Source organism: Petaurus breviceps, unplaced genomic scaffold (assembly GCF_028583685.1).
Source record: "Petaurus breviceps papuanus isolate PSGF00001 unplaced genomic scaffold, PetGlider_PUasm1.0 37, whole genome shotgun sequence".
Classification (NCBI taxonomy): Eukaryota; Metazoa; Chordata; class Mammalia; order Diprotodontia; family Petauridae; genus Petaurus; species Petaurus breviceps.
The window spans coordinates 84,772,689-84,799,317 of record NW_027186296.1 but is presented as its reverse complement, the minus strand read 5'-3'; the positions used below and the strand labels follow the sequence as shown (position 1 = coordinate 84,799,317).

Genomic DNA, 26,629 nt, shown 5'->3' with positions numbered 1-26,629 from the left:
TCACTCATTTCTGTCCTTCAGAGTCCAAGCTCAAGGCTTACTTCCTCTGCAAAGCCTTCCCAAAGCTCCCAATAATCTCTTCCCCTTCTCAAATCCTAGAGTACTTAGTTACAGGTGTACAGGAAATATTTTGGAGTTCTAATCCTTGCTCTAATATATACCAACCAAATGACCTGGGGTCAAGAATCTCCCAAGTCCATACTGGGTCTCAGTTTCCTTATCTGTCAAATGAGGATATGACTCTTTGCATCTCCTTCTGGTGCTACTTTTGTGGCTCAAATGAGATCATATGTTAAAGTGCTTTGAAAGAGGCATAAATGTAAGGGATTATTATTTTTGTAGCAAGTTTAATATTTTTTCTCCTTTCAGCATCCACATCCGTGTGTGTGTATTTGTGTGTGTGTGTGTGTGTGTGTGTGTGTTTCCACATATATTTATATAAAATCTCCCCAGCTAGACTATAAGGTTCCTGAGGTCTGGGACTATGTCTCACATATCTCTGTTTTTTCAGTGCCTAGAAAAGGGATTTTGTATTTGGTATATGCTCAATAAATATTTGATTAACTCTGAATGCAATTATCAGCTCTATTGGGACAAAGCTTGATGGTTCCAAGGAGACCCAAGAGCCCATCCCTAGGTAAGATTTTAAATCATCATCCAGAACCTTAAGGAAAATGAAACATGCAGAGGCTGCCAGGTTTGGATTAAAGATAGAACCCAAGTATTCCTTCCTTTTTCCCTTTCTCTTTCCCATTTCTCTTCCCTGATCTTCCTTTTTCAAATGCAATATCAAGATTCATTCTAAATTTTTAATAAAATGTATATGTTTTATCAAAAGCTTGGCAGACTACAGAATTGGCTTCAGAGTCAGAAAGATCTGGGTTCAAGTTCTGCTTTTGAGACTTACGGGAGTATGACCCCAGAGAACTCATTAAGACTATTAGTTAAAGAACACGTGAGGACCTGCATTGAAAAAAGGAGTTCCCTCATCCGAGTTCCCTACACCAATGAAATCACAGGTTCAGAACCTATAACTATTAAAAGCTTAACATCAAACATCAACTCAACCAACTAAACTTGCTTAATAACTATTTACATTTAAATTAATTTCAATGCTTAAAGTCTCACAATGATTTTCTAGTCACTCCCTCTAAAATGCCATCAGAACTCTTTATCCATACATTCTTATTAATTTTTCCTCTTATGTGGTCACAGTGTATATATTCTTTAGATTCTGCTCTTTTCACTTTCTCTTATTTCATAAATGTCTCTCCAGAGTGAACTATATTCCTAATAATTGTTGGTTTGAATTACACTATTCTTACACTAATGTACCACAAGTACTTAATTAAACATTCCCCTGTTGTTGTGCCCTTAGGTTGCTTTCTGTTGCGTTGATTTATAATGCTGCTATGGCCATTATTGAATAGATAGCTATTTTTATTCTTGATAACATTTTCAAGGTATATTCCTAGCAGTGGAATAATGGGTAAGACCCCAAGGGTTTCCAATTCAGGCTTAATGAGATAAAGAAATCTTGTAATTCATAGAATTCACACCAGATCCTATGAGGGCATACCCAATTTGGTTCATCATTTTGAAATTTTACTTACTTTTGATTTCTTCTATTTTATTTTATTTCTATTCTTATTTCTTAATCTTATTTTTACTTATTTCATTTATATTTGTTTCTAGTTTTTATTTCATATGTCAAGGGAACTCAAGGAAGGTCCCTATTATATGTGACAGGTTTATAAGCTATGGATAAGAAGCGCACGTGATGGGTGAGCATAGATGTATTATATTCTTCATCACTGGAGGGAATAAAATATCCATGTGAATGAGCACAAGGAGAAGATGATCAAAGAGATCTACACCTGGGGGAGATAGGAAGGGATGAAATCAGAGGTGGAAGTGGGGAAGCAAGGTTGGTCTTGGTGTGGAGGAGGGCTATTTTTTCATGAGAGATTGGATCAAAGAAGAGAATGAGGTGTGCAAGCCATTGAGGAGGGAAGAAGAGGGAACTCATGATAGATGGCCTCTGTTTTCTCAATAACATAGGTTTGGTGTCCTCTGTTGAGAGGAAGGGGGTTAGGTACTGCAGGAGACTTGAGAAGAGGAGGTTTTGAACTGCTGCTGTAGGGAGTTTGATAGTCAATTAGGAAAGAACAAAAGGATGCCATCCCGTAGTCAGGGCCTAATTAGGATGGCATGGCATTAATTTGTAATGTATACCCAGTTAGCACAGTAGTGTAACTATGTCTATCAGTACTATCCCTTCTCAGTCTCCTCTGGTGCTTCTTCACCTATGTTCCATCTCCTAACCATGGTTGTCCCTGCCAGGTTTTGTCCTGTACTTTCCCCCCTACTTTCTTTCTTGGTGATTTTGTCAATCCTATGGGTTTCATTATCATCAGCCAGGGAGTATGGTGGATAGAATACTACACCTTGATTCAGGAATACCAAAGTTTAAATCTAGCTTCAGATACTGTGTGACCCTTGGCAAGGCACTTAACTTCTTTTGCCTCAGATTCCTCATCTGTAAAATGGGGATAATAATAGCACCAAGCACTGTGGTGAAGATAAAATGAGAAAATGTAAAACACTTTGCAAACCTTCAGGCTCCATATAAATGCTAGTGATTATTATTATTAATATGCAGATGACTCGACAATTTCTATAGCAATCCTTCATCTCTCTTTTGACCTGTATCACCAACTATCTATTGGACCATCTATCTCGTTGTTCCATTGCATATAGGATTCCATAGAATATCCTATTTCAAACTCATATTTGCAAAGGACTCATTATCTTCCTCTCCCCCTCAAAAATAAACCTTACCCCTCTTCTGAATTTCTCCTTTTCTCATGAGAGCACCCTCATCTTCCTTGTTACCCCCTTTTGCTATCTAGGAGTCATCCTTGAATTTCCCTTCTCCTTCATCTCCCACATCCAGTTGCCAGATCTTATTTTTATCCCCTCAGCATCTGTCTTTTTCTCTCCATTCACATGACCACCACCCTAGCTCTAGTCTTCACAACCTCTTGACTGAATTACTGAAATAGTTTTAGATAATAATTGGTCTCTCTTCTTCAAACCATCTTCTGCAAACTACACAATTACTTTTCCTGAAGCACAGGTCTATCCAAGTTACCTTCCTGTTCAAAGAGTGTCCGTGGCTCTTCACTGCCTATAGTTCTAGGACAAAAGTGGTTTGGATTCAGTCAAAGGACCGCACGTGAGGACCTAGAGGGCCATATGTAGTTCCTCTACTGGTCTAGGATAAGATACAAACTACTTTTTTCCATAATCTGGCTCAGGCCCACCTTTCTAGGTTTATTGCAGACTATTTTTCACATGGTAGGTTCTAGCTAGGTTGGTCTACTTGCTGCTTTTTGGATAAAACATGTCATTTCCCAACAACATACTTTTGTGCATGCTGTAATGCACACCTTTCTTCACCTCTACCTTTAGAAACCCTCCCTCTTTCAAAACTCTTCTAAGGAGGCCTTTCCTTACCTCTCCTTCCTAAAGTGTATTTGTTTATGTGTGAGTGTATACAAATACACACAGATATTTACTTATATGGATACATGTGCAGGGACTGCTTGTAGTAGTCTCTATCTCTGGTGCCTCATACATAATAGGCACTTCATAAATGCTTAAATGTTTGGTGAATGAATGTAAGAGTAGGACTTCAGCAAAAACTGGAGATCTGTAGGGACTAAAAGACAGATTAATTGAAATGCAAGGGTGTATTGTCGTGTACTTTTGCATTTCAAGTGCAAAATAGACATTTCCCACCTTATAAAGGGTCTAAGTTGCGACTTGCTTCATTGCAGATGAAGATGCCAGAGAGACCATGGACTTGACCCCGGGGGCATAGAGGGTATTAATATCCTTGTTTCTAGCTGTTCAGCTCTGTAAGATCCCCAGGGGACTCTAGGAAGTGGAATTGATCAATAGAGACTGATCTTTTTAAGGCAATTCGGAATGCTTTACTTAAGGAAAGGGCTTTTGAACCAGGAAGGGTGACAAAGCTTCAGGCTCTGAGGAGGTCAAAGAGTAGGGTCCCACTGCCCTCACTGAAAGAGCACTGTAACACACCAACTGAAGAGAACATGGTACCACCCACAGAGCCACAAGTTGAAGGTAGAAAAAGACCAAAACTTTGGATGAAGAGCAAACCCAGGAAATACAGTTTATCAGTTCACCTCCAGCTTCCAGGATAGTACAATAGAAAAAGCACTGGTTCCAAAGGCATGCTCATTAAAATTTTTAGTGTAAACATTTGCACCTTGGAAAGTGGCAAGCTACAAATCTGGGTATGAGTGTTTTGTTGATTATCTAGACTCATGAAATGGAGAAAATGTTAATAATTCATATTAAACTTAAAAGTGTGTCAAGTGGGGCGGCCAGGTAGCACAGCAAGTAAGAGCACCGGCTCCAGTGTCGGGATGACCTGGGGATCGAATCTGGGCTTCGACACTTAGCACCCACCAGAAACACCTGGCCGTGTAACCTTGAGCAAGTTACTTAACCCCAATTGCTTAGGGGTGGCCAGGTGGCTCAGCGAGTAAGAGCACCGGCTCCAGTGTCAGTATGACCTGGGGATCAAATCTGGGCGCAGGTACTTAGCACCACACCCAGAAATAACTGGCCGTGTAACCTTGAGCAAGTTACTTAACCCCGATTGCTTTAAAAAAAAAAAACTCTGTCACACATACTTTTTTTTTCTTCTTCTTTGGAGAGCTGGTTGTTAAGCATTTACCAGCAAACCCCTGAATGTTTCTCAATTCTGAGGTCTTGGGTTCAAATTTCACTTTTATGATTACTATCTGTATGACCTTGGGTAAATCATTTTACTTTTCTGGGCCTCAGTTTTTTCATCTGTCAAAAAAGAAAACTGGACTAGACGGCTTCTGTTTCCTTCTAGCTTGATTTATGACTCTATTTCCTACTGAAGCAAATCTAAAATACTTTGGCTGACTTTCAAAGCCTTCCATGATTAATAATTACAAATTTAATATGAATCTCAGCAAATACAATCAAATAAGCAAAATTAGAAATTAAATCCCCAATAAAACCTTAAGCTCCAACTTAATTTATATTTTAGTAAAAGAAAAAAATACTTTAACGAAACAACTGTAGCAACCTATTTGCATTGGCTTCTCTTCTGTTTTTCTTTCTATGTACTGATAAAGACTTGTTGCTTATTACCATAGCAACAGTCTGGACAGATCCACATGTGCCCTAGCAAGTTGCATTCTTGAAACTCAGAAAGGCTCCATCTCTCCCTCAGGTTTCTTGGGGTCAGAGATGATTCTTTTCTTTCTTTCTTTCTTTTTTTTTGGAGGGCAGTTGGGGTTAAGTGACTTGCCCAAGGTCACACGGCTAGTGTGTCAAGCATCTGAGGAAGGATTTGAACTTGGGTCCTCCTGACTCCAGGGTCGGTGCTCTATTCACTGCGCCACCCAGCCGCCCCGGGAGATGATTCTTTAGTTCTATTGTCTGGTGTGTTCTCCCCATTGTTAATTAACAGTTACAGTTAGTATCTCCCTTATATTATTGATAATTTCCAGTGACTAGAGCTCTAGTCTCATTTAACCAATTAATATCAGTGATCTTTTACAAAGGTATATTTATTATTCTGCAAGAACAGAAGTAAAAACATTCCTCCCCCAACACCTGGCCATCACTAGGCAGAGTGGGCAAACTTAAAAGACTTTTTACATGGCATTCACTCCACCAAACTCACTTCCAAATCCAGCTTAGCCAATGTATACATTGTTATACCTCTCTCTCTGAGTTATACTGGGTCATACAGGTTGTTGAGAAACACACTCAGTTGGGTATAGAAATTTATCTTACCTTATAGGAAGGTAGTAGGGGAAAGGGAAAAGGAAACGGAAGGGAGGGCTGATAGAAGGGAGGGCAGACTGAGGGAGGTGGAGACAAAAAATACCAGGAAGCTGGAAAGAAGTCTTTTTCCTAGGGTGGGAACTTTGGCAAATGGTCAGCACACAAACAGTAACAGCATCCCTCCGTTGGAATTATTTTTGAGATCCTTGTCTTGTCCTGGCTTTGTGTTGTGATGGATAAGGATGTTCCAGACTTCCCTGGGGGTCCTGCCACCAAGGTGCTTACTTTCTTAAATTATTAGAAAAGGCTTTTGCTTCAAATGATCACTCAAGGCTGCTGGTCCAGATCCCACCAGGCATAGATTCTAGCCTGTCATTCATCCATCCATCCATCCATATATTTGCTGAATACTACTATTTGCTCTGGAGTTGTACCTTGATACCTTAGAGAGGCCTATCTGAACTTTGGATGATCCAGCTCTAAGCCATTTTTAATGCAGAAGGAATGTTTTCCCATCTGTTTATCCAAAATGTCCTCCTCATCCTTCAAGGCCAGGGTAAAATTTCACCTCTTCCATAAGGCCTCCTGTGCATTCCCTTTTCTCCACCCCACACATGCCCCTCTTCTGTACTCCCACTCCTACAATTGTCCAGTTTCCTTCCTGACTCTTATCATATATTGCATGGTGATTGGTTATCTTCTTATGTGTACATAACTATAAGACAAAAAAATCTTCTTGAGGACAAAGGTCATGTATTATTGTTGTTTATATTCATTCAAAGAAAAACGCATAAAGAATGAGTAGAAGGGATGAGGAGGGGGAGAACTCCAACTCACTTCCAAATCCTTGATGGACCAAGCCAATATCATCTCAGTAAACAGAAGGGAACTGGGACTCCTGAGTTGGGGCCAGGATGGGAAAACCATTCTCCCCAGAAGGCCAGTTCTGAGGGTACATACTTTCGCTGTTCCCCATGGCAACTAGGCCCATTGCCTTTAGGTGGGTACTGAGAAGAAAACCATCCCAACTTTGCATTCTCAGTTGATGCTGGGGTCATGAGGTAAGAGCCTAAGGATCTAGGTTCCCTGAACCAAGCCTTCCCAGGGATCATTTATGCCTGTCCATGTGCCTCACAGTCAGTAGAGGGCCCCAAGGACCCCTGGCCACATTAGCATTCACGCTGTCTATAGAGGGCACTGAGTATGCTTCAGGCAGTTCCAGGCTCTCAATCACAAATGGGTGCTCAGTCAGGGAAGTGGTGATGGGAAAATGAGAAATAACTTCTGAAGGTGGAAGAAAGGAGATTAGTTTGGGGTGGGGGCTGATTATGAAAGATCTCTCAAATCTTTGACTGGTGTGGAATGGAAAATCTCCTTCCCTTTCTCCTTCCCAACCCCCCATACCCACTGATACCCCTCCCTATTCCTCTTTCATCCCACACACATGCTTTGTCTCTCCAGAACTGCACTTGGCTCCAGGTTAAAGAAGCACCCCCAGGCCCAGACACAGCCCCTCACAGGAAACATGGCTGGGTGCCATCTGCTCTTTCCCCAACTCCTCCACTCTCCCCCCATCCCTTCCTCTCCCACCTCACCAGTTAGTTCTTGTCCCCTCCCAGCTCCCAAACTTCTTTATCCATGTTTACTAACTGTCAATTAGCTGGGCTCAATACCCTGAAAATAGAAAACCAGCCATCCGCAGCAATCACTGTTTCTCCAGTTCCTGGCAAAGAAAAGGGGAGAGAGCAGTAGTGAGAGAGGGAGGTACCGTCACCAGGCTGAGGGCTCTGAAACCTGATCTCCCTCCTCCCCCTCATCCCCAAAAGTGAAGAGGGAGTTGGCCTGTTTATATTTGGCTGCTTCTCCCTCCTGGCTGACCCCCAGTGTGAGGGGTGAAAGGGCCTGTTGTGAAGTTGAGAATAGGGGGAGAGTTGGGGGTTTAGGTACTCCTAACAATAGGGACAGGGTAGGGAGAATGGGGAAAAAAAGATTTCATTTGTCTAGGGAGGAGTCTGGCCTGGAAGTTGATAGATCTTGACTTGAGGTTACTTTCTAGCTTTGGCACCACTTCCCCCAACTGTACTTAGTCTTCTCTATCCCCATTCTGCTTGTCAGAATGTAGTCCCTGGTTGTGTTGAGTTGCTGTCTGTCTCAGTAACCCTTACAAGAAGCAAGCATCCCAGGCTGCCAACACATCTGCCCTCCTAACCCCTCCTCAGATTTAATCATTGTTCAGCCAACACTCTAGCCCTTGGGGCCTCTACTGAGGTTTCCTTGGCCTTCTTCACAAGGCATAGCTCTGTGTAAGATGCTGTCTCTCAGGAGGTTCCAGGAGAGGCCACTGGGCTCTAAAAAGCCTGTTCCTTCATATACACATTCCCCTGGACACACCTGGAGGGGCCAGAAGGCACAACTTATGGTGCAGAAAGGTCCAGGTGAGGTTAATATTTGCCTCTTATGGAGGAGAGCAGGGTAGAGAGGTAGAAAGGCCAGGCATGGTGCTGGCGGGATGGTGGTGGTGTGCATTTGAAAAAACAACTGCACTTTTGAACAGACAAAAGCTGGTCCCTGGCTCCCCTTTAAGACTTGCTAAGCCCTGTTCACTCTCTCAGATCAGTTTGAACTTGCATAACACATTCTCAGGGTCTCCCACTGAATGTTACCCAAGGTTTCCTCTGGCTCAAAAATAGCCCCACAAAAGGAAAGAAGCTAAAAACTCAACCTTATTCCCTCCAAATGGGGAAAACTCACAGGGGAGATGAAAAGTGCCTAATAACTCAGTTTCATGTCCAGTCCTTTTCTAGCATCTCCCTTCCCCTACAGCTCTAATCCTGGCTCGACTTCCACATCTAATCAGTAGTGGCTATGGTAACCCAACCTAATGAAATCCCACAGCTCAGAAATGCATATATTTGCAGCGCCATGTTGCCCCAAACAATTCCACTCATTAACCAAGAATGAAACAAAATCGCCAAACTTTAATACAAAGCACGCCCCTTTCCCCCCTCCCTCAGACCTTCTCAGGAGCTGGAACCACTAGGGTAGCAGAATTCCAGTACATTTTTTCAGCAAGAACTCTAGCTGGGAGGAGGGGCAGGCAATGTGGGCCAGAGTGTCCTCTGGAAGAATACATAAACTGTCCTGAATGCCCAGCAGAGCAGATACCCTTGGTCCAAGGGGAGCTGGGGGCCCCTGAGTGCTGGCCGCTAGAGTCATATTCTAATTGTCCAGATACTCCATGGGTCTACTCATATCATCAGTTAATTCATAACCCCTATAAGGCCCACCTGCCATTTATCTTTAGGAGTTGAGTCAACTGATCTGAAAATGGGACAAGGAGAGGTTATTGGGGTGGAGAGGCATCTATATTTAGAAGAGTAAATAAAGTTAGGTGGGTTCCTCTCTCATGTTATCAGGCCCTAAGCAGACCTGCATCAGTATGTCTGCCCCTCCTCAGGGCAAATGGGACCTGTTATCTTCATACTGCCTGGTTATCACTTCTTCACCCAGGATCACCATTCTCAGACCTAAGCTGCCACAGTGACCTCATTTGATTCCCAAGTCTAAGCCAGCCCCATATGAAAGAGAGCTGGGTAGCTTCCAAGATCAGGGCTAAGAGGGAGAATGGCAGTGCCTGGACGCCAGCCTTTCACATGCCCAGGGATCCTGTTGTGCAAATGCAGGTTTGTTATTCTTGTCCTGGTGTGGCAGATACCATAGGGGATGTAGGTTGGCGTGAGCTTAGGGTAATTAATACCACTCTGATGTCAGAGTACCTGGAAAGAGCTTAAGCTGCCTTAATATTCAAATTCATTTAACAACCTGAGTGACACTAATCTCAACTATGAGCAGTAATAAAAAGGAGCCCCAGAATGGCTAATGCAAATCAGTAGAGGTGGAATGCTTTTCATGATTTATACTTTGCTGTTTTGCACCTTCGATGCTGCCTGGTAAGTAACTGGATTTCACTTATCCTGCCTTTACCCATTCATCTGATATCTTCCTCCAATGATCTATACAAAAGTACAGGGACGGATGTGGATCAGCAGACCAACAGAGCAGTGCACATGCAGCCTGTCTGACAGTGATGACAATGATGAAATTCCTGCTGTGGCTTTCAAGAGTACATTGCATTATAAAAGTAGAAACTACCTGCATATATTTGAATAACAAGTTAATAATGGGTTAACTGAATAATTAAATATTTTTTTAAAGAAATAGTCTTTATTGAGTGTAATTAGTACCCAGGGGCCAGCCAGCTTGCATTGTCTATCTCACAGGATTGTGTAGAGGGGGGTGGGGTGGGAAGGGAAGCACTTTGTAAACCTTAAAGCACTCCATAAAAGTGCCTTGCTGCTGTTCTTGGGATTTCCTGAGTGTACTCCCACTGATAATGAGGAGGTCCAACCCTATCCTATTTGGCTGCAGAAAATTCCCAGGATAGAGAACAGACAGGCCACTTTATTAAGTAGGCCTTATTAAAGGAAAACTTACTCTAGGCTGTCATGCGAAAGTTCTACTCAGCAACACAAGCACGGAGGCAAAGAAGACCAAAGTCTGGGGAACAGGCAGTTTCTTTCCCAGACAGAGTTGGGCTTAAGAAGTCTCTTGGGAGGGAAAGGAAGACAGGACATCCTTTCCAGAAACGACCCAGGTGGTTCTCCTAAACACACCTTAAAGGCACAGTCCTTTGTGTTTTCAGCTGGATCCCCAATGAAATTGGCTCAGACCCACGTGTTCTCATTGACCTCCTGAATTTAGTATAAGGTCATTCAAGGCTCTGGAGCTTCTAAACAGCTTGTTGGGTGAAGCCAACACAACAGTTCCTTTGTCCATCATCTTTCCATGCCATGTGAGATCCCAAACCACACCTTGGAAAGTTTCCTATTGGCTAATGCCCATTCAAGCCAATCTACATAGAGGACATCTGTTCACTCCTTGTCTCCTGCCCTCCCCTTTCAAGGGAACACAAAGACTGGATGCCTTGTCAGTTAAGCAAAGAGGTTTGGAAAGAACAGGAGAGAGAATCTCTCAACTGGATACAAGACAATGGATAATGGTGAAAGGGGTAGGTCTATTGTAGTTTATCTTTCCCTTAATATGAACTCCTCCTATTCTACTAGGTCAAGGAGACACTGGAAAAAAAATAGAAAAGAAGCTAACATACATGGGATAAGAACAACAATCCTGTGCAACTTCTTTTGTGGACACTTTGGGGTATTTGTATGACACATTATACATACATGATAATGCTGTTATACAGACACACATGAGCTACAGCTTAAGTCCTGACTGGCCACCATTCATTAGTGATTAAAAGCATTGATAAATTGGGAATAGAAGGGTGAATGAACTACATAAGCTAATGGTTTTTTATTTAGCTAATGGCCACTATCCTCAAAGGCTTTTAGTAAATCTAAAAGGTGCTAAAGATGATTATACTTGGGAACCAAACAACAAATATTAGAGAAATTTACTGTTTTCTTAGCATATTCTTTTAATGTGCTGATATCCCCTAGCAAAGGCAACAGCCTTAAGTTAGACATTAGATGCAGATTATATGTGGCTACTGAACTTTTTACTTTAGCCATTGGGGGGGGGGGCCTCCCCACCCAAAGAAAAGTCCTTCAGATTCAGATGGCATAACTTAGCATGCTGCCATCTCAATGGTGGATCCTATTAAATGGATTATAGTCTCTTCTGTACTCTTAAAGCTTATACTTGGTTGCAATGTCAGCCACAGAATCTGCCACAGTTTGCAGCACTCTCAGAACTTGTCAGTTCAATGTCTTTGTTCAGAAAGTACATCCCTATTCCAGAATCAGGTTGATCCACCTAGCACTGGAATGTGCCAGTGAACCCTATTGGTCAAATACTTCCTTACCTGGAAGTCCTTTTCACCTCAGAAGAAATGCAGTTTTTGGGAAGAGAAGTCCTTAAATTTGGGACATCGTGTTAATTACTGGAAAACACCACCATTCACAGCAATACTGGGAGGCTCAACTTAATCGTTTAACTGAAAGCTCTGTTCTTAATAGCGGTTATTAGCACATTCAAAGGGAAGGCTGGGGAAACAGTAAATTTATCTTACATTTATTCTTTGGTTCCCCTGGATAATTGCCCAGATTATCACTACAGGTTCTACCTTCCGCTTAATTCTTTCTTTTCCCACTGGCTGGCCAGAAGGACACATCCACTCTTTCCTTCAGATGCACTTCTTAACTCAAACTATTAAGAAGGTCATAAAGGACCCTGCTTTCTATTTACATATAATTATGTATACACAGGCTGGAGAAATCTGTTATCAATAAGCGAGTGAACTTCTACCATGTGCAAGGCACTGCATGTGTTGTGGGTGCTGTAGGGGATACCTACCGTGAAGTACAAGATAAGGTTTCTATTTTCTAGAACATTAAGTCTCATTGGGCAGATGGGGTGTACACACAAAAGGTCAGCCAATAGACACTTATTAAGTACCAACTGTGTGCCAGGTACCATGTTAACAAAAAGAATAAAGACAGTCCTTGCCCTCATGGAGCTCACACTCTAGTGGGGGGGGGGGGACAAGAACTAATAAGACTAATAGCACTAATAAGAGGAAGGCACTAGAATTAAAAATGATTGAGAAATTCTTGCACAAGATGGGATTTTTGTTGGGTCTTAAAGCAAGCAATAGGTGGAGCTGAGGAGGGAGAACATTCCAGGCTGAGAGATGGAGTGTCTTGTCTGTGAAACAGCAAGAAGACCCATGTGATTGGACAAAAGAGTACCTAGAAAGTAGTAAGATTAGACAGGTAGGATAGGGTCAAGTTATGAAAGGCTTCAAATGCCAAACAGAAGATTTTAGTGTTTGAACCTGGAGGTGATTGGGAAGTACCAGCATTTATTGAGTAGGGGGCATGATGTAGATAGACTAGTACTTTAGGAAAGTCACTTTAGTGGCTGAATGACAGCAGTGCCCAAAGACTTGAGGCAGGGAGATCCATCCAGCAGGCTATTTCTATAGTCCAGGCAGGACAAGATTAAGGCCTGCACCAGGGTGGTAATAGTACCAGAGGAGAAGGAGCACATCATATCCAAGAGATGATGCAAAGGTGAAATCAACAAGCCTTGGCAACAGATTGGATATAGGGGGTGAAATATGGTGAGGAGTTGATGATATCTAGGTTGTGAGCCTGAAGGACTGGGAGGATGGTGCCATCCTCAACAGTGATGGGGACGCTGGGAGGGGGAAGGGCTTAGGGGAAGGATAGGGAGTTTGGTTTTGGACATGTTGCGTTTAAGATATCTACTGGACACCCAGTTTAAAATGTCTGAAAGGAAGTTGGAGACACAAGATTAAAGGTTAGTAGAGAGGCTGAGGCAGGATAGGTAGATAGGAGAATCTTGTCAGCATAGATGTAGCAATTAAATCCATGGAAACTGATAAGCTCACCAAGTAAACAAGGATGAAAGGAGAAGAGAAGATGGTCCAGGACAGAACCCTATGGGACGCCTATAGTTGGAGGGTCTGATCTGGATGAAGATCCAGCAAAGGAGACTGAGAATGAGTGGTCAGAAAGGTAGGAAGAGAACCAGAAGTGATGTTTCAAAAACCTAGAGAGAAGAGTATATCATGTCAAAGAGAAGAGGGTGATCAACAGTGTCAAAAGATGCAGAGAGAAGATTAACAATGAGGAGTGAGAAAAGGCCATTGGATTTGGCAACTAAAAAATCATTGCTAACTGATATTATCTGACAAATTTCAAGTTAAATTTTGGTTGTGATTATTATCCTGAGAATCGCTCATTTTGTTTTTTGTTTTTTTACATCCACTGTCATTGACCCAGATATATTACAATGGAGTAGAATGGGATGGAGCAAGAAGAAGTGGTGGCATTACAGAAAGATGCTTCAGAGAAGTAGAAGGTCTGATAACCTACACAGCACAGAAGAGGAAACAACAGAGAAGGGCAGGGACAAGCTTTTCTTTTTTGCACTGTGGTATTAGTGGGATACACCTATTGGTTTAAGGTCAGTTATTCGCTTTGGGGACTTGGTGTTTAACTTCGGTGGTTCAAAGCACAAAGTTTCTGTTGCCTAACTTGATGGCAGGCTTCAGAGAGCTCACAGTAATGTCTCCTAGAGGCAAGCATCTATCAGCAGGCCAGGGGAATTCAGTGAATGAAGTCATAAGTAAGCTTCCCTATTTCTGATACCACTAAGTTTTGTACCCCAAATCACATGTAAGTAGTGGTTGTGATATGTTAGTATAAAGGAATAGATACATCTGGCCTTGGAGAGAGGGAAGACAATTCTTTCCTTCCTTCTCTCCCTCCTTTTTTCCTTCCTTCCTTCCTTGGAAGGCTGGTGTCTTTACTGGAGTAAAGTTATCTATGGTTAACAACTTTGGGAAGAAAATGACTCCAAAGGAACATAGCCTGTCTTTCTAATTTATCAATTCAATTATTCTATTGTGTTTCTTTCAGACAAGTAGTACTAGTAAAGTTTGAAGTCTCAAAAAGTATTAGTTGGTTCACAGTGACTTAAGAACTAGACATATTTCTGTTATCACATTCCACAGGCAGCATCTTGAAACACAGATGCCCAAGCTTAACTTTATTAACTATGTAAGCATTGGTCTCTCTCACCATTAACCAAGAGGTAAAAAATAAAATAAGGTCACTATTAGGCTATATCTATACAGAATAATTTCAGTGAGAAGCATAAATATTTTTTTAAAATGTACATTTCATATGAACATGGAAAATAGCTGACATTTATGTAACAATTTATGATTACAAAGTACTCTTGCAAATATTCATAGAGAGGGAGTATGGAGTAGTGCTAGGGGAGAAATAAATAGAGTGCTGGGTCTGGCATCAGGAAGAGCTGAATTCAAATCCAGCCTCAGACACTTATTAGCTTTGTGATCCTGAGCAAGTCACTTAACCCTGTTTGCCTCAGTTTCCTCATCTGTAAAATGGGCTGGAGAAGGAAATGGCAAACCACTGCAGTATCTTTGCCCAGAAAACCTCAAATGGGGTCAGAGAGTCAGACGTGACTGAACAACAACAGATGGATTAGTTAGAGAGAGTTCTGGACTGGGAGTCAGAGGACCAGGTTTGACTAGTACTTACCACCAGTGTCACCTATGGCAACTATTCTGGGTCTTAGTTTTCTCATATATAAAATAAGGGAATTGAACTAGGCGATGTCAAGGGTCTCATCTAGCTCTAATACTATGATCCAATGATAATAATAGCTAACATTTATATAGTGTTTACTCTGTGAGGTGCTGTGTCAAGTGCTCTACAATTATCTCATTTGACCCTCACAACAACCTGGGGAAGTAGGTGCTGTTACTATTGTTTTATAGATGAAGAAACTGAAACAAAAAGAGGTTAAGTGACTTGCCCAGGGTCAAACAGCCAGTAAGAGTCTTGGGTTGGGTTTGAACTAAAATCTTTCCGACTTCAGGCCCAGCATTCTTATATACTTAAATACACTGCATTATCTAGCTGCCATCATCATATCTGATATTCAAAACAAACTGGTACAGCAAGGAAGACAGAGATTACTATTCTCATTTTACAGATGAAGATGCCAAGGCTCTGAAAGGTAAGTGATTTGCTCCATGTTACACAGACTTTCATTTATTTTTACCCAAACAACTTAAGCCAACAATTCTAAAATACATTAGCTAGAAAATAATGTCGAGGCTCAATATGTTCACAATGTAAAGATCTTTGGAAGTTTGACAATATACACCAATGAGTCGACCATGATCACTTTTTCTTCATTTAACACCAAGGATATCTTGGCAGCTGAAGCTAAGTTTTTAACCACTTGCCTAGGAATAGAATGCCATATTATCCAATAGGAAGGGAACGAGAAGTAGAGATAAACACTACTTCCTGTCAGTTCCTCCACAATAGGAATCTTAAGGACCCATCAATTATGAAGAAATCGGTGCCTAGAGATTTGATAATTGTTCATGTGAGCATAGTTTTAAGCAGTCAGAATATTTAGTTTACAATCTTTTAAACAATCCACCCAACTCTTTGTTGCTCTGGGTCCAAAGTGGTATAACAATTATATCTCTTACCCAGAAAGAACTGAAATCAACAGTACCCTAAAGGGAGTCTGTGGAACAGGCTGTCTCACCTCTGGAAGTTCATAACCATACCTCTCTCCTTACTACAATTGGCATTTGCTAAGGACTTAATTGCTTTTGGCAACCTGGGGCTGTACTCAGAAATCTCTAATCCATGTGTTGACCCGATTTGACTCTTTGGTTTGTGACATCTGACTAAATCATTATTTGTTTTGCTATAAGGGCCACAGATTAAGCTGGTTGTTGAGAAATAGCTTGTTCATGGTTTAGTTGAGCTTTGTATTTCCCATCATCACTAGAATGAGGGTGAAGGGGTTGGGAACCCTGTTTTGTATTTCCTTGGTGTCTCATCTGGCATCTTCTATGTCTTGGAGTGGCCAATAAATTACAGTAGTTTAGCCTTTGTTTATCCATTTCAGAAGCACAATTTAAGGATCGAAGAAGGGTTCCTTAGCAATCTGATATTCTTCAGTGCACAATTAAAGTATCTTCATAAAATCAATAGCATTGATTTTAAGGCTTGGGGATTGACACAGAGCTGGTATTTGGATCTGTGATAGGAGTTGTCTAGGACAAAGAATAAGGGGCTTTAGAATCACAGGCAGCCTCATGACTGGACTGGGAGAATGACAAACCCAAAGGTAGTTTATGCAGGAATAATTCTTGTTTAAATCTGGAGACAAAGGAGTAGCTTAATCAGTAACCTGCAGCATTGCTCCAGGACAAAGACTTAACCCTCCTGAAATGACACAGGTTCAAAAAAAAAAAAAAAAGGACTTGACATCCATCCATCTTCCCATATATTACTTTTCTGCTAGAGGGCAAAGAAAATATACTTCTTTGTGGTCCAATCATCAAAATGCAGCTGTTGGTCATGAGAGGTATAAATGGGGATTCAAACAATAAACAAATCAGCATCTTCGTTCACACGAGGAAGTGTCCAAGGGAACCCTCACATAACCATTGACATACGCCTGAATAATGGATCACCTCCCACAACTTGGGAGCATTGTCTGGTAAGGCTTCTTTTCACCTTTGCCACACATCATAAAATCCTACTGATTAATATTTAAATCACTAATGTAATCTGAGATAGTTTATTTATTGATTCAATACTGAAATGAAATCCATCGGAGGAGCCCTAGCTATTGCATATACACTTCATTTATTAACTGCTTGGAGTTATTTTGATTTTAAAAGTCAATCTTTCTGAAGTATCTTAGCTTTAATTTGTGTTCTTTTCTGTACATCTAATTTATACATATCCTGAAGTCACCAGGCATTTAGTCCTGGTACTTGATAGCCTCCAAATACAAGGGAACAAAGCAATATTCTTATCCAGGATGATAAAAGCTTAGATAATATTTAGCATAATTCTATCTCAAAACAAATATATATGGTCAACTGCTACTGAATTCAGTGCAATATGTCTAGTTCAGAATTGTGGCATATAAGGAGAAGGGCAGAGGGGTGGGTATGTAACAGGAAGTTGTTTAGAAGTTACACCTAAATAAACCTCTATATCTGCTAAAGTTTCTGTTTTTGACTATTTAGGTCACTTCTGTTGATGGGCTGTACAAGTCAAAACATCAACAATGCATCTATTTGTACCCCTAGCACTTTGCCATAATAAGTACTAATAAGTGTTCATTCATTTGCCAGACCAAGCTTTTTACTATACATACCCATGGTAAAGTTATGGTTGGCATCTGAACAATTTCTTCCAGTCAGCCAGTCAACACCCATTTACTAGACACCTATGTGCCAGGTGCTGTGCTAAGCTCTAGGAATAGAACCATACATAAGTGGAATATAGCTGTCAAGTTATTTCCCAAGGCACAAAAACTTTTTAAAAGTAGCTTATTAGTTGGCTAAAACCAAAGCAAACCCACCAATGCCACCTAATGGCCATCTTTCAGTCACATGCCCTGGAAGTAATAAACACTAGTTTTTGATTCTTGGTAAAAGTTTCGAATGCCTTGGTTCTGTTTTAATTTCCAGCATTTCTCAGAGGAAGATCCAGGCTGTTTAAGGAGATTCCTTTAAATAAAGGTGTAATCAGAGGACTTCAGCAGTAGTCTGGCCTTCAGAAACCTTTACTTAGTTGGGTGGGGATACCTTTTTGGTTGAAGTCTACTTTTACTTTAGCCTAGAACCCTAGACCCACAATTGAGAGGTAGAAATTGTCTTAGGTAACATATACTATTTTAATTGCACAGGTACGAAGAAAGGCTCTTCCTGCAATTCTATCTGCAGCTGTAAAAAAGGAAAGAGGCTGTTTTTGTCTTCTACATATGGTTACGTGGATTCTAAGAGAAGCCAGGTTCTTATCACCACAGGCCAGTCAGACTTTATAGTTCTTCAATTTCCTCATAATTAATTTGTCACTTCATTTAAAAAATTCTTCCCTCTGAGTCAAAGGTTAACTGTTGGATGCCAACATCCTCCCAAATGAAAGGAATTCCAGGTTGAATGAGAACTTCAACATCAGCTTTTAGATCATATATTGCCTTCCCAAAGCACTGAAAAGTTTAGGTGCACACAGATACCCAAGATGATTTTACATAATAAATCAATGGAGAAAGGAAGAGTAATGTATATTAGTTCACTTTCCTTATATCTGGCTTCTGGGATCCTCTTCTCACAAGCAAGCCAGTCTTTTGCTTTTGTTAATTTTGTTTTTTCAATTCAATTCAACCTTATCTAAACCTTTGTTATGCACTTACTATGTACAGAGCACTGAGTTGGGTATAGGGAGAGTAAAAAGTTAACCCAGAAGTACTTTCCTCACTTCTAATAAGTGCATGATATTGCCTTTTGTCAGGGTCTGTTGTGTATGTATGTCACCTGAAGAGCAGCCTAAGTTTGGAAGTGTTCTAAAAAACTGTCTACCGAAGTGGAGAAGAGCACCAATGCTAATACCATTTTGGTATCTTTGAAATAAGTATGGGAATGGGAACACTGCTCAGCTGAAAGTCTGTTGCAAGAGAGGGACTTCTCACCAGTTTCCATTTGTGACTACTCTCCCAGTGATAACTGTCTAACTACAACAGGCATTTACAGTAAACTGGTTTTGGTGGCAACCATGTTGGTGAAACAAAGAGAAATCAAAAAAACACCTTACACCTAATAACAATCCTGCAGTGAAGAGAATGCTGAACTGCAAATGAGAATCACTTCCCTCACAAGTACCTGGAAATACTCTGTATTTTGTAACAAACATGAATGATCTAATCACAAACCAAGATTCTTGACTGAGGTGGTGTTGGGGGGCGGGGTGGAGGGGAGGTTGGGATGGAAGGGGAAGGAGCTAGAATGTTTCCTGCTGTGTGAAGAACAGGAAACCAGACGACAGGATCAGAAGACAAGACTTACTGCACCCTCTAGTGGTTAATATGCAGACAGTTGTCACTATGCTTGTGGCCCAAGTTTCGACCATGAAACCCTCTTATCTTTGATTTATATACCATGTAGAAGCTAAATAAATAATATTTTGCCTGTTATCTCATGATGGCTAAATTACTTTCATTGGTTTCTGTGAAGAAAACTGCCTTTTGAGTTTTATAGACAATAAATACTGCTGCTGCTACTACTACAACAACATTAGGGTCCCACCCCCCCAAGTTCCAACTAATGGAAACAGTTTCATTCCGAATGTCCTAGAAAAACATTTTTAAATGAAATGGCTTCAAAGAAGAATGGGTCATGGGGTGGGATGTGGGGTGGGGTGGGGAACTGAGGAGTCATCTTCATTCTTGAAGGAAAGGTAAGTTTAGAAATGAGTAGCTTACTAAAGCTATTGCTTTTCACTGCAGTGTTATTTAGATGCCAAGAGAATAATTGGCTATGTTTAAAAAAAAAATGAGCACATTCATTTTCCCACACCTTTAATTTTCATAAAGTATATTAAAAACGTCAGGTAATCAGAACCCTCAATTGACTGTAGTTTCCCCCTAGCAAATCACAAGAAAATAGGCCCATTTAAGGAATTTATTTTTTAAAAGTTGATTTCTAGACTGTGTCCTGGATTTCAGACCCAATCGATACTATTTCCTATACCAGTGGCTCTGGGCAACAAGAAATAATATTAAAAAAAAAAGATCCTTGAGAAAGAGCTTTTAAGTTGTAAATGATGCTTACTAGCTAAGACCTACATAGGTAGGGAAAGGGAATCAGACAACTTAGAAAGAGTTTCACCAATAATGACTCAAAGAGAAAGGAGTTTGTGTTTAACTAAAAGATAATCAGAAAATAATTCCTGGAAATATTAATCCTAGTTAATTGACTTATATAAAAGTCAACCAACAACAAATTTGTTTTGCTAGGCTGACCACCCTTAAAATTAAAGGCATCCGATACCGGAAAGGTCTATTTAAAATACTGTTTATTTGTGATTTAACATTAATTAGCATTACATCTAGGAGCAATCTCAGATAACATTTATATATTTTTCCACAGGACACAGAGTTGGTTGGCTCATTCTTTATGCCAAAGCAAGTCAATAGAGGCATTAGCAGAAGGTGCAAAGAGCTCACTGTTGCATTTAAAAAATACTTATGCACATTGTATTCATTTAGATAGATTCTTTGTTTAAAAAAAGTTATGAAAAGCATAGTTCACAGATTACTGTTTCTACATATGTTGTAATACAACACAAATGATGTAGAACATAAACAAAATCCTCAAAAACAAAGTTAAGCAAAATTGAAAAATTTCACTAAGAGATTAAAAACACTGATTCCAGTAGTTAGTGATATCTAGAATATGGTTTCCAGGATTCATTTTAACTTGGCATCATCACACATATACAGTCAAAACAGAACCAGCCTCATAACACACCATAATCAACATGATTTTTTGCATGCCAACTCACCCTCCAGAAAAACTTTGGATTATTTTGCCCACTGGCCATTTGGGGGTCACAATGATCAGTCACTAATTTGTGGTGGATTCATGAAGTCAGATTTTCATAGAAGGAGAAAAATACTATGTTAAGTTTAGGTTTAAATTTCTATTTACAATAGAAAGGAAGAAAACAGAAAAGATGAGACGATCCAGACAAATGAAGAAGTGGTGGCTTCCCCTGGTGGCATAAACCATGCTCACCTGTTCTAGTGCTCCTCAGAAGAACGTAAGTCAGAATGATCTGACCCTTTTTAAAATGTAAATGCAGCCAAGTAAAGAGTTGCTTTTGGCAGAGACATGAATTTTAAAAGTTTTAATGCACATTTTCCATGCCAATTTAAGAAATCACAATCTATACTGCATAGTGAACACCAGGCATTCCCAAATGGGGACTTTTCTTACCTAACGTCTCATTTTATTCTTGACATTCCACTTTCTGTTGAACAATTTCCCCCTTTCATTTGGTTATTTATTGAGATTAATTTTTCATTAATTAGCAATACCAAGAGGAAACTTTTACTAGGATTTTAAGCATGAATCCAGTTTCACTTTTATGTGCTATGATCCTTTTGATCCTGAGCCCCTGGATTCTTGAATTCTATTTAAGTACACTCAGGCCAAAGCATTTTCAAATAGGCTCTACTGTTAAATGATTGGCTTAAATGCTTATAACACTTTTATACTGAATGGTATACAAACATCTCAACTTACAAAAATTTGTTTTGCCAGAGTTAAACTAAGTTATCCATGTTATGTGTACAAAATCCCCTTTATTGAAAAATAAGGGGTTTTCTAACTAATAAAAAAGGAAGTTTTCAAAAATTATATTTCACTAAAATGAAATATTTGGCAAACAAAGTTACTTCAGATGAGGCCATTTTACACAATGCAAAAGATTCCAAACCAACTTTTGCTTAAAGTTTTTTTTTTCTATTAGGTGCCAGTGTATACCTGTTCTGTAGGATGTAGTCTAAAAAGATTTACATATTCTGTTACTGTCTATCCCCTGAAACAGTGGGTACAGAAACAGAAAAGATGTGGTCAAAAATAATAATAAAAAAGTATAATCTTATTACCAAGAGAGGCACAGCAGTTGAAAAATAAAATCTTTTCTTGCTCCTTCCCTGGTAATATTCCCAGACAGAAACGCCAGGGAAGGAAGGCCTGAAGCCCTTTGGGAAGAGCTCAGACTATGGGGAACTGCATCGACACCTGCTAGAGCAGATCGCATTAAACTGCAAAATGTTTCAAAACTCAGAGCAACTTTTGTTCCTACAAAGTGAGAGATGAATGTGTGTTTTACATCTTTTCATTTTAATCCAAGCTTTTTCCAGTTCGGTTTTTAAATTTAAAGTCCAGTTTGCTGTTGATCCCTAATGCTGATCTACAAATGTGTATTAATGGTTGACTTAAACGTGGCTTTTAAATGTGCAATGTCACATCGTGAGAAAAAGGAGGTACTTAGGCTTCAACCTTCTCCTTTTTCTTGTTCTTCTTCAGGAAAGATGGAGTGCGGAATTTCTTCTTTTTCTTGGATGGTGATTTGGAAGGAGAGCCTTCAGGGGAAAGGACTTCCTCAATTTTCTCAGAAGGCCTAATGGTAATCTCAACATTCTCCACAGTTGTGCTTGTGGTCAGTCGACTCACGCGCTTGGCGAGATCATCTTCTACATCGCGCATATCATCTTTGCCATTCACTACCACAACGGGCACTTCCATGGACATGATGCTCTTGGAAAATATCTCATGGTTTTCTACAGAAAGGAAGTTTTCCTGTTACTGTCCAGGCTTAACATTGGTTCAAACATTTGGACTGAAGAAAAAGCTTAAATAGAATATAATTCCTAACGTTTCATTAAATGCCAGTTTCTGGGTAATTCATATCACAATTACATGAGGCTAGAAAATATTTTCACATCAGTTTTGGGGACAATCCAACAATCAATTTCAGAAAGATTATATGCTCCTGACAGCAAGAACTTCAACCAGGCCTGCACACCTTGTGGCTTGTGCGCCAGAGGATTTTGGGCAGCCTGAGAAAAATGTAGAGGAAAATATCTTTTGCACGTAGAGGAAATCCTTTGGCAGGCCACAAGAGGGCCCACGGGCTATAAGCCACAAGTCATGTAGGCCTGACTTAAACAAACCAAATTGAATACAATTCAATCCAATAAGTATTTGTGAAATGCCTGTCATGTACCAAGGCACTGTTATATTTACCTTGGATGTTAGTTACTAAGCCAACGTCTCTGAATTGGGCATACAAAGACAAGAAGGAAAATAGTCCCTCAAAGAACTTAAAAACTGCTTGTAGCTGAAGTTCAGCATATGATTTGTCTTTAAAATGATCATTTTTTTCATAAACTGAATAGAATTATTAGCCCTTTATGAAAAAAAATCTCATGCAATGGAGAGTTCAGTAATATCCAAGACAAACTTATTTTCATTAAAGATTTAATTTCTTTACATGCTATAACATGAATAATATGGGAGACAAACTATAAGACCATCTCAGGGATGACTAGTGAATACCTTCTAATTTTTCAGGGACATTTTGCGGTGACTGAGTTTGAGACTGAATTTGTGAGACAGATGAACCATCATCTGAGACTATTTCCTGCTCAGCATCTGTAGAATAAGAGTTTAGTTAAAAGCCATGCAAAACAAAAGATTGAGATTTCAGTCCAAGTTAGTGCATTCATTAACGGTCTGTTTATGGCAAGACAATCTACCCTTCATTAATGAATTTGTCATGCTAAAGCTTATCACAAGATTAGTAAGTATTCATTTTGGGAGGTTAATGTGTTAAAGTTTTTGGTTGGCATCAGGAAGTATCAATAAATTAGCTAGTTTACACCCAGGATTAAAAAGGTACAGAGCCGTTGGCCACCCAAGCAAGAAGCCTATATGTATAACTAACTCTCAGATGCAGTGTCACCTAGAAAATAAAAAATGTACTTTGTAGCCTCAAACTGTTACGAAACATTGCTCACTGTCCTACATTAGTGCAGGAGAATGCTTTGTGGTCCTGTTGAACGATATCCATTGCTAATTCCTGCCATAGCAACATTAGCAGGCTACTGAAGAATATTATGAAGAAAGTGGACAAGCTTTAAAGGTAGATATAGTACATTGTAGTTTCTAAAACATAATATTTGTTACCTGGTATCTTTAGGCTTTCAAAAATAAGATATTAAAAAGGGACATTTTATGAATATAGAAATTGGAAATAGCTGCCAACCTTATGTTAATATAACAACTAAGTTCAAAAATACCACTTAGAATATTATATTAATGAGTCAAGATGGCTCTCTTCTTTAATGATACACAGAAGTTGAAAACTTATGCTCTAGAACATCCAAGTATCCTTAATTCCTACTGTAGGACTTCTAACAGGGACACAGTTCTTGAACTACCTTGGCTCTTTGCTTCTGGGTGAGGAGTAAAGATATATATATACTTAGAAGCAGTGGTGTGAGTGAGAGCAGTTGTGCATGCTAATAGAGTTTCCTTAGAAAAAAAGAATTGGCTGGGATGCTTTTGTTAATATTTCCAAAATCTAATCATAAAGCATAATTGTGGAGACAGGACACTGACTTGACATTCTGGCACTTAGCCAGGATTTGCCTGCTGGGCTGCCACTGACAACTATCTTCAAATACTTCAGAATTCTTAGAGTTTAGCTTTTACCATTGATTTTTCCAATTATTATACTACATAACCATGCACCAAAAATTATTGAGTAGAGGCATGTATCTTAAAAGAATCTAACACCCTGTACCACAAATTTGAAAGAAAAGTACTAATATCTTAGCATTAGCTTTAGTATGCATCTATTCAATTTAACAGATCTTTTCTTACTGAGAACCATTGGAAATTTTTGCTTCTAGGCTCACAGAATCATAGCTATAGAGCTGAAAGGGATATTATGGGTCATCCAGTCTAACCATTTCACTTTACAGTTGAAACAGAAGCACAGGGAAGTTATATAATTTGCTCAAAGTTACACAGGTATTAAGTGGTAAAGCCAAGATTTGAACCCAGGTCATCTGATTCCATATCCAATCCTCTTCCCATTCCAGCACACTCTGCCTCTCAGGAAACTGTCTTAAAACAAAACAAAACAAAAAGCCCCCTACCATTCTAAAATTACTATCTACAAGTGTACTCAGGGTATTTAGAAGGCACAGTCCCTGGTAACCCTCTACATTGCTCCTTTCCATTTATGAATTAGTAATGGAAAGGGGGAAGGGTTGTTTTTTTTTTTTTTTAAAGCTAAATAGCTAGCTTCCTTTGCTCTTCTATTCATGACTCTTGGATCTCAGAGAGATCATGAGGAGCTTCCAATGTTCAGAGTTTGGCCGCCCAAGCCTAATTTACAATTAATCCACTGACCTTCCAGGCCTTGTTGTTTGCGTTCGATTGTCTTCTTATACTCTTCAAGTTCCCGTTCTGTCAGATCACTGAAGGGGTTAGGTGGAGCTGGTGGGGCATGTTCATCTTCTTCAAAATGCATGGTCTAGAAAAGAAGAAAACAACTGCCATGTGTAATAATCAATCAATCAACATTAATTAAGTGCCTATTTTGTGCTAAGCACTGGGGATACAGAAAGAGGCAAAAGACCGTCCCTATCCTCAAGGAGATTAAATCTAAAAGGGGAGGTAACATGTATATACAAAGTATACTATTTATAGAATAGGAAATAACAGAGGAAAGGCACTAGAATTAAGAGGGATTGAAGAAGGCTTCCAGTAAAAGAAGGAATTTTAGTTGGGACTTAAAGCAAAGCCTGGGGAAGTCAGTAGATGGAGTGGAGGAGATGGAGCATTTCAGGTATGGAGGGAAGGGAGAGGCAGCAAAAATGCCTAGAAATAAAAGAGTATCTTGTTCATGGAACAGCCAGGAGATCAGGGTCACTAGAGTGAAGAGTCAGGGAGTAAGGTATAAGAAGATGGGAAAGATAGTTAGGGGCCTAGAGTAATAAAAATAAACAATCTACCTTTTGTGAACAATTCACTGTTTGTGATGCCTTAAGGCTCAGGGGCAAACAAAAGCCTCAATCCATTTCCAGAATCTGAAATATTGTGATTGCTGACAGAAAAATCACAATTTCCCATCCACCCCAATAATGTCCTTGTAGGTCAATTTAGGAAGTAAGTTTGTAAACTGAGCCAAGTTCTGATAGAAGTTATTGATTAGGAAATATTCTAATAAACAAAAAAATGATTTTTCTTTTACAAAATGATCATAAGTAAAAAGGTAAAAATAAAACTACACCCAAAGAATTCACCTAAAATTGTAATGAAAATACTTTAAATATTTCTCCTAGCATTACCAATTAATACCAATTAATGTGTTAGTTTAAATGAAATAATTTTGTTCTGTTGACTTACTGAAGAAGGCTTATCAACAACAATGCCAGCAAGCAACTGAGATTGTGGTCCTGCTGTCTTCAAGTCATACCTATTTTGTTCCCGAATCTAATAAAAACACAATAAAATAAAAAACAAAGTCTTTGTCAGCCACTACATAGATGCTTTTTACCTTTTTCTTAGCTACACACCAACATCTGACAGAGAGTAAGTACACATTAAAAACTGACCAAGAATTTCCTTGATTTTTATCCTTCCAAGTATACCTTCAGACTTCTTCCTGAAGCCTCATTGATTACTAATAGCACTTAATTATCTGTCTTACTTGATTTGTCACTTGAGCCATCACCACAAGGGGGTGTATGATTAAATGCTTTGCATGTATGTTATTTC

General features: G+C 39.7%; 1 protein-coding gene and 2 long non-coding RNA genes across 17 annotated transcripts in view; 1 reads left to right on the top strand and 2 right to left on the bottom strand.

Moving 5' to 3' along the window:
* The window catches only part of LOC138169464 (uncharacterized), a 100,427-nt gene extending 80,839 nt beyond the window's left edge, over window positions 1-19,588 (top strand). Inside the window, exon 4 of the long non-coding RNA XR_011170362.1 lies at window positions 18,783-19,588. This is a non-coding gene — a long non-coding RNA (uncharacterized lncRNA). The remainder of the gene's footprint in view (window positions 1-18,782) is intronic.
* Window positions 10,925-18,806, bottom strand: LOC138169465 (uncharacterized). The gene is made up of 2 exons (XR_011170363.1): window positions 18,699-18,806; window positions 10,925-18,667 (listed from the first exon to the last, which is right to left on the bottom strand). It is a non-coding gene; the product is annotated as an uncharacterized lncRNA (long non-coding RNA).
* A 737-nt stretch (window positions 19,589-20,325) lies between the features above and the next one.
* The window catches only part of ADD3 (adducin 3), a 180,877-nt gene continuing 174,573 nt past the window's right edge, over window positions 20,326-26,629 (bottom strand). For 14 of the 15 annotated variants that reach the window (XM_069098925.1, XM_069098933.1, XM_069098926.1 and 11 more), the window contains 4 exons: window positions 26,258-26,344; window positions 25,259-25,382; window positions 23,396-23,491; window positions 20,326-22,617 (listed from right to left, as the gene is read on the bottom strand). In XM_069098925.1, coding sequence (XP_068955026.1) covers window positions 22,325-22,617; window positions 23,396-23,491; window positions 25,259-25,382; window positions 26,258-26,344 — 600 coding nt within the window. In that variant the 3' untranslated portion in view covers window positions 20,326-22,324. The remainder of the gene's footprint in view (window positions 22,618-23,395; window positions 23,492-25,258; window positions 25,383-26,257; window positions 26,345-26,629) is intronic. The other variant, XM_069098934.1, reaches the window with a different exon arrangement.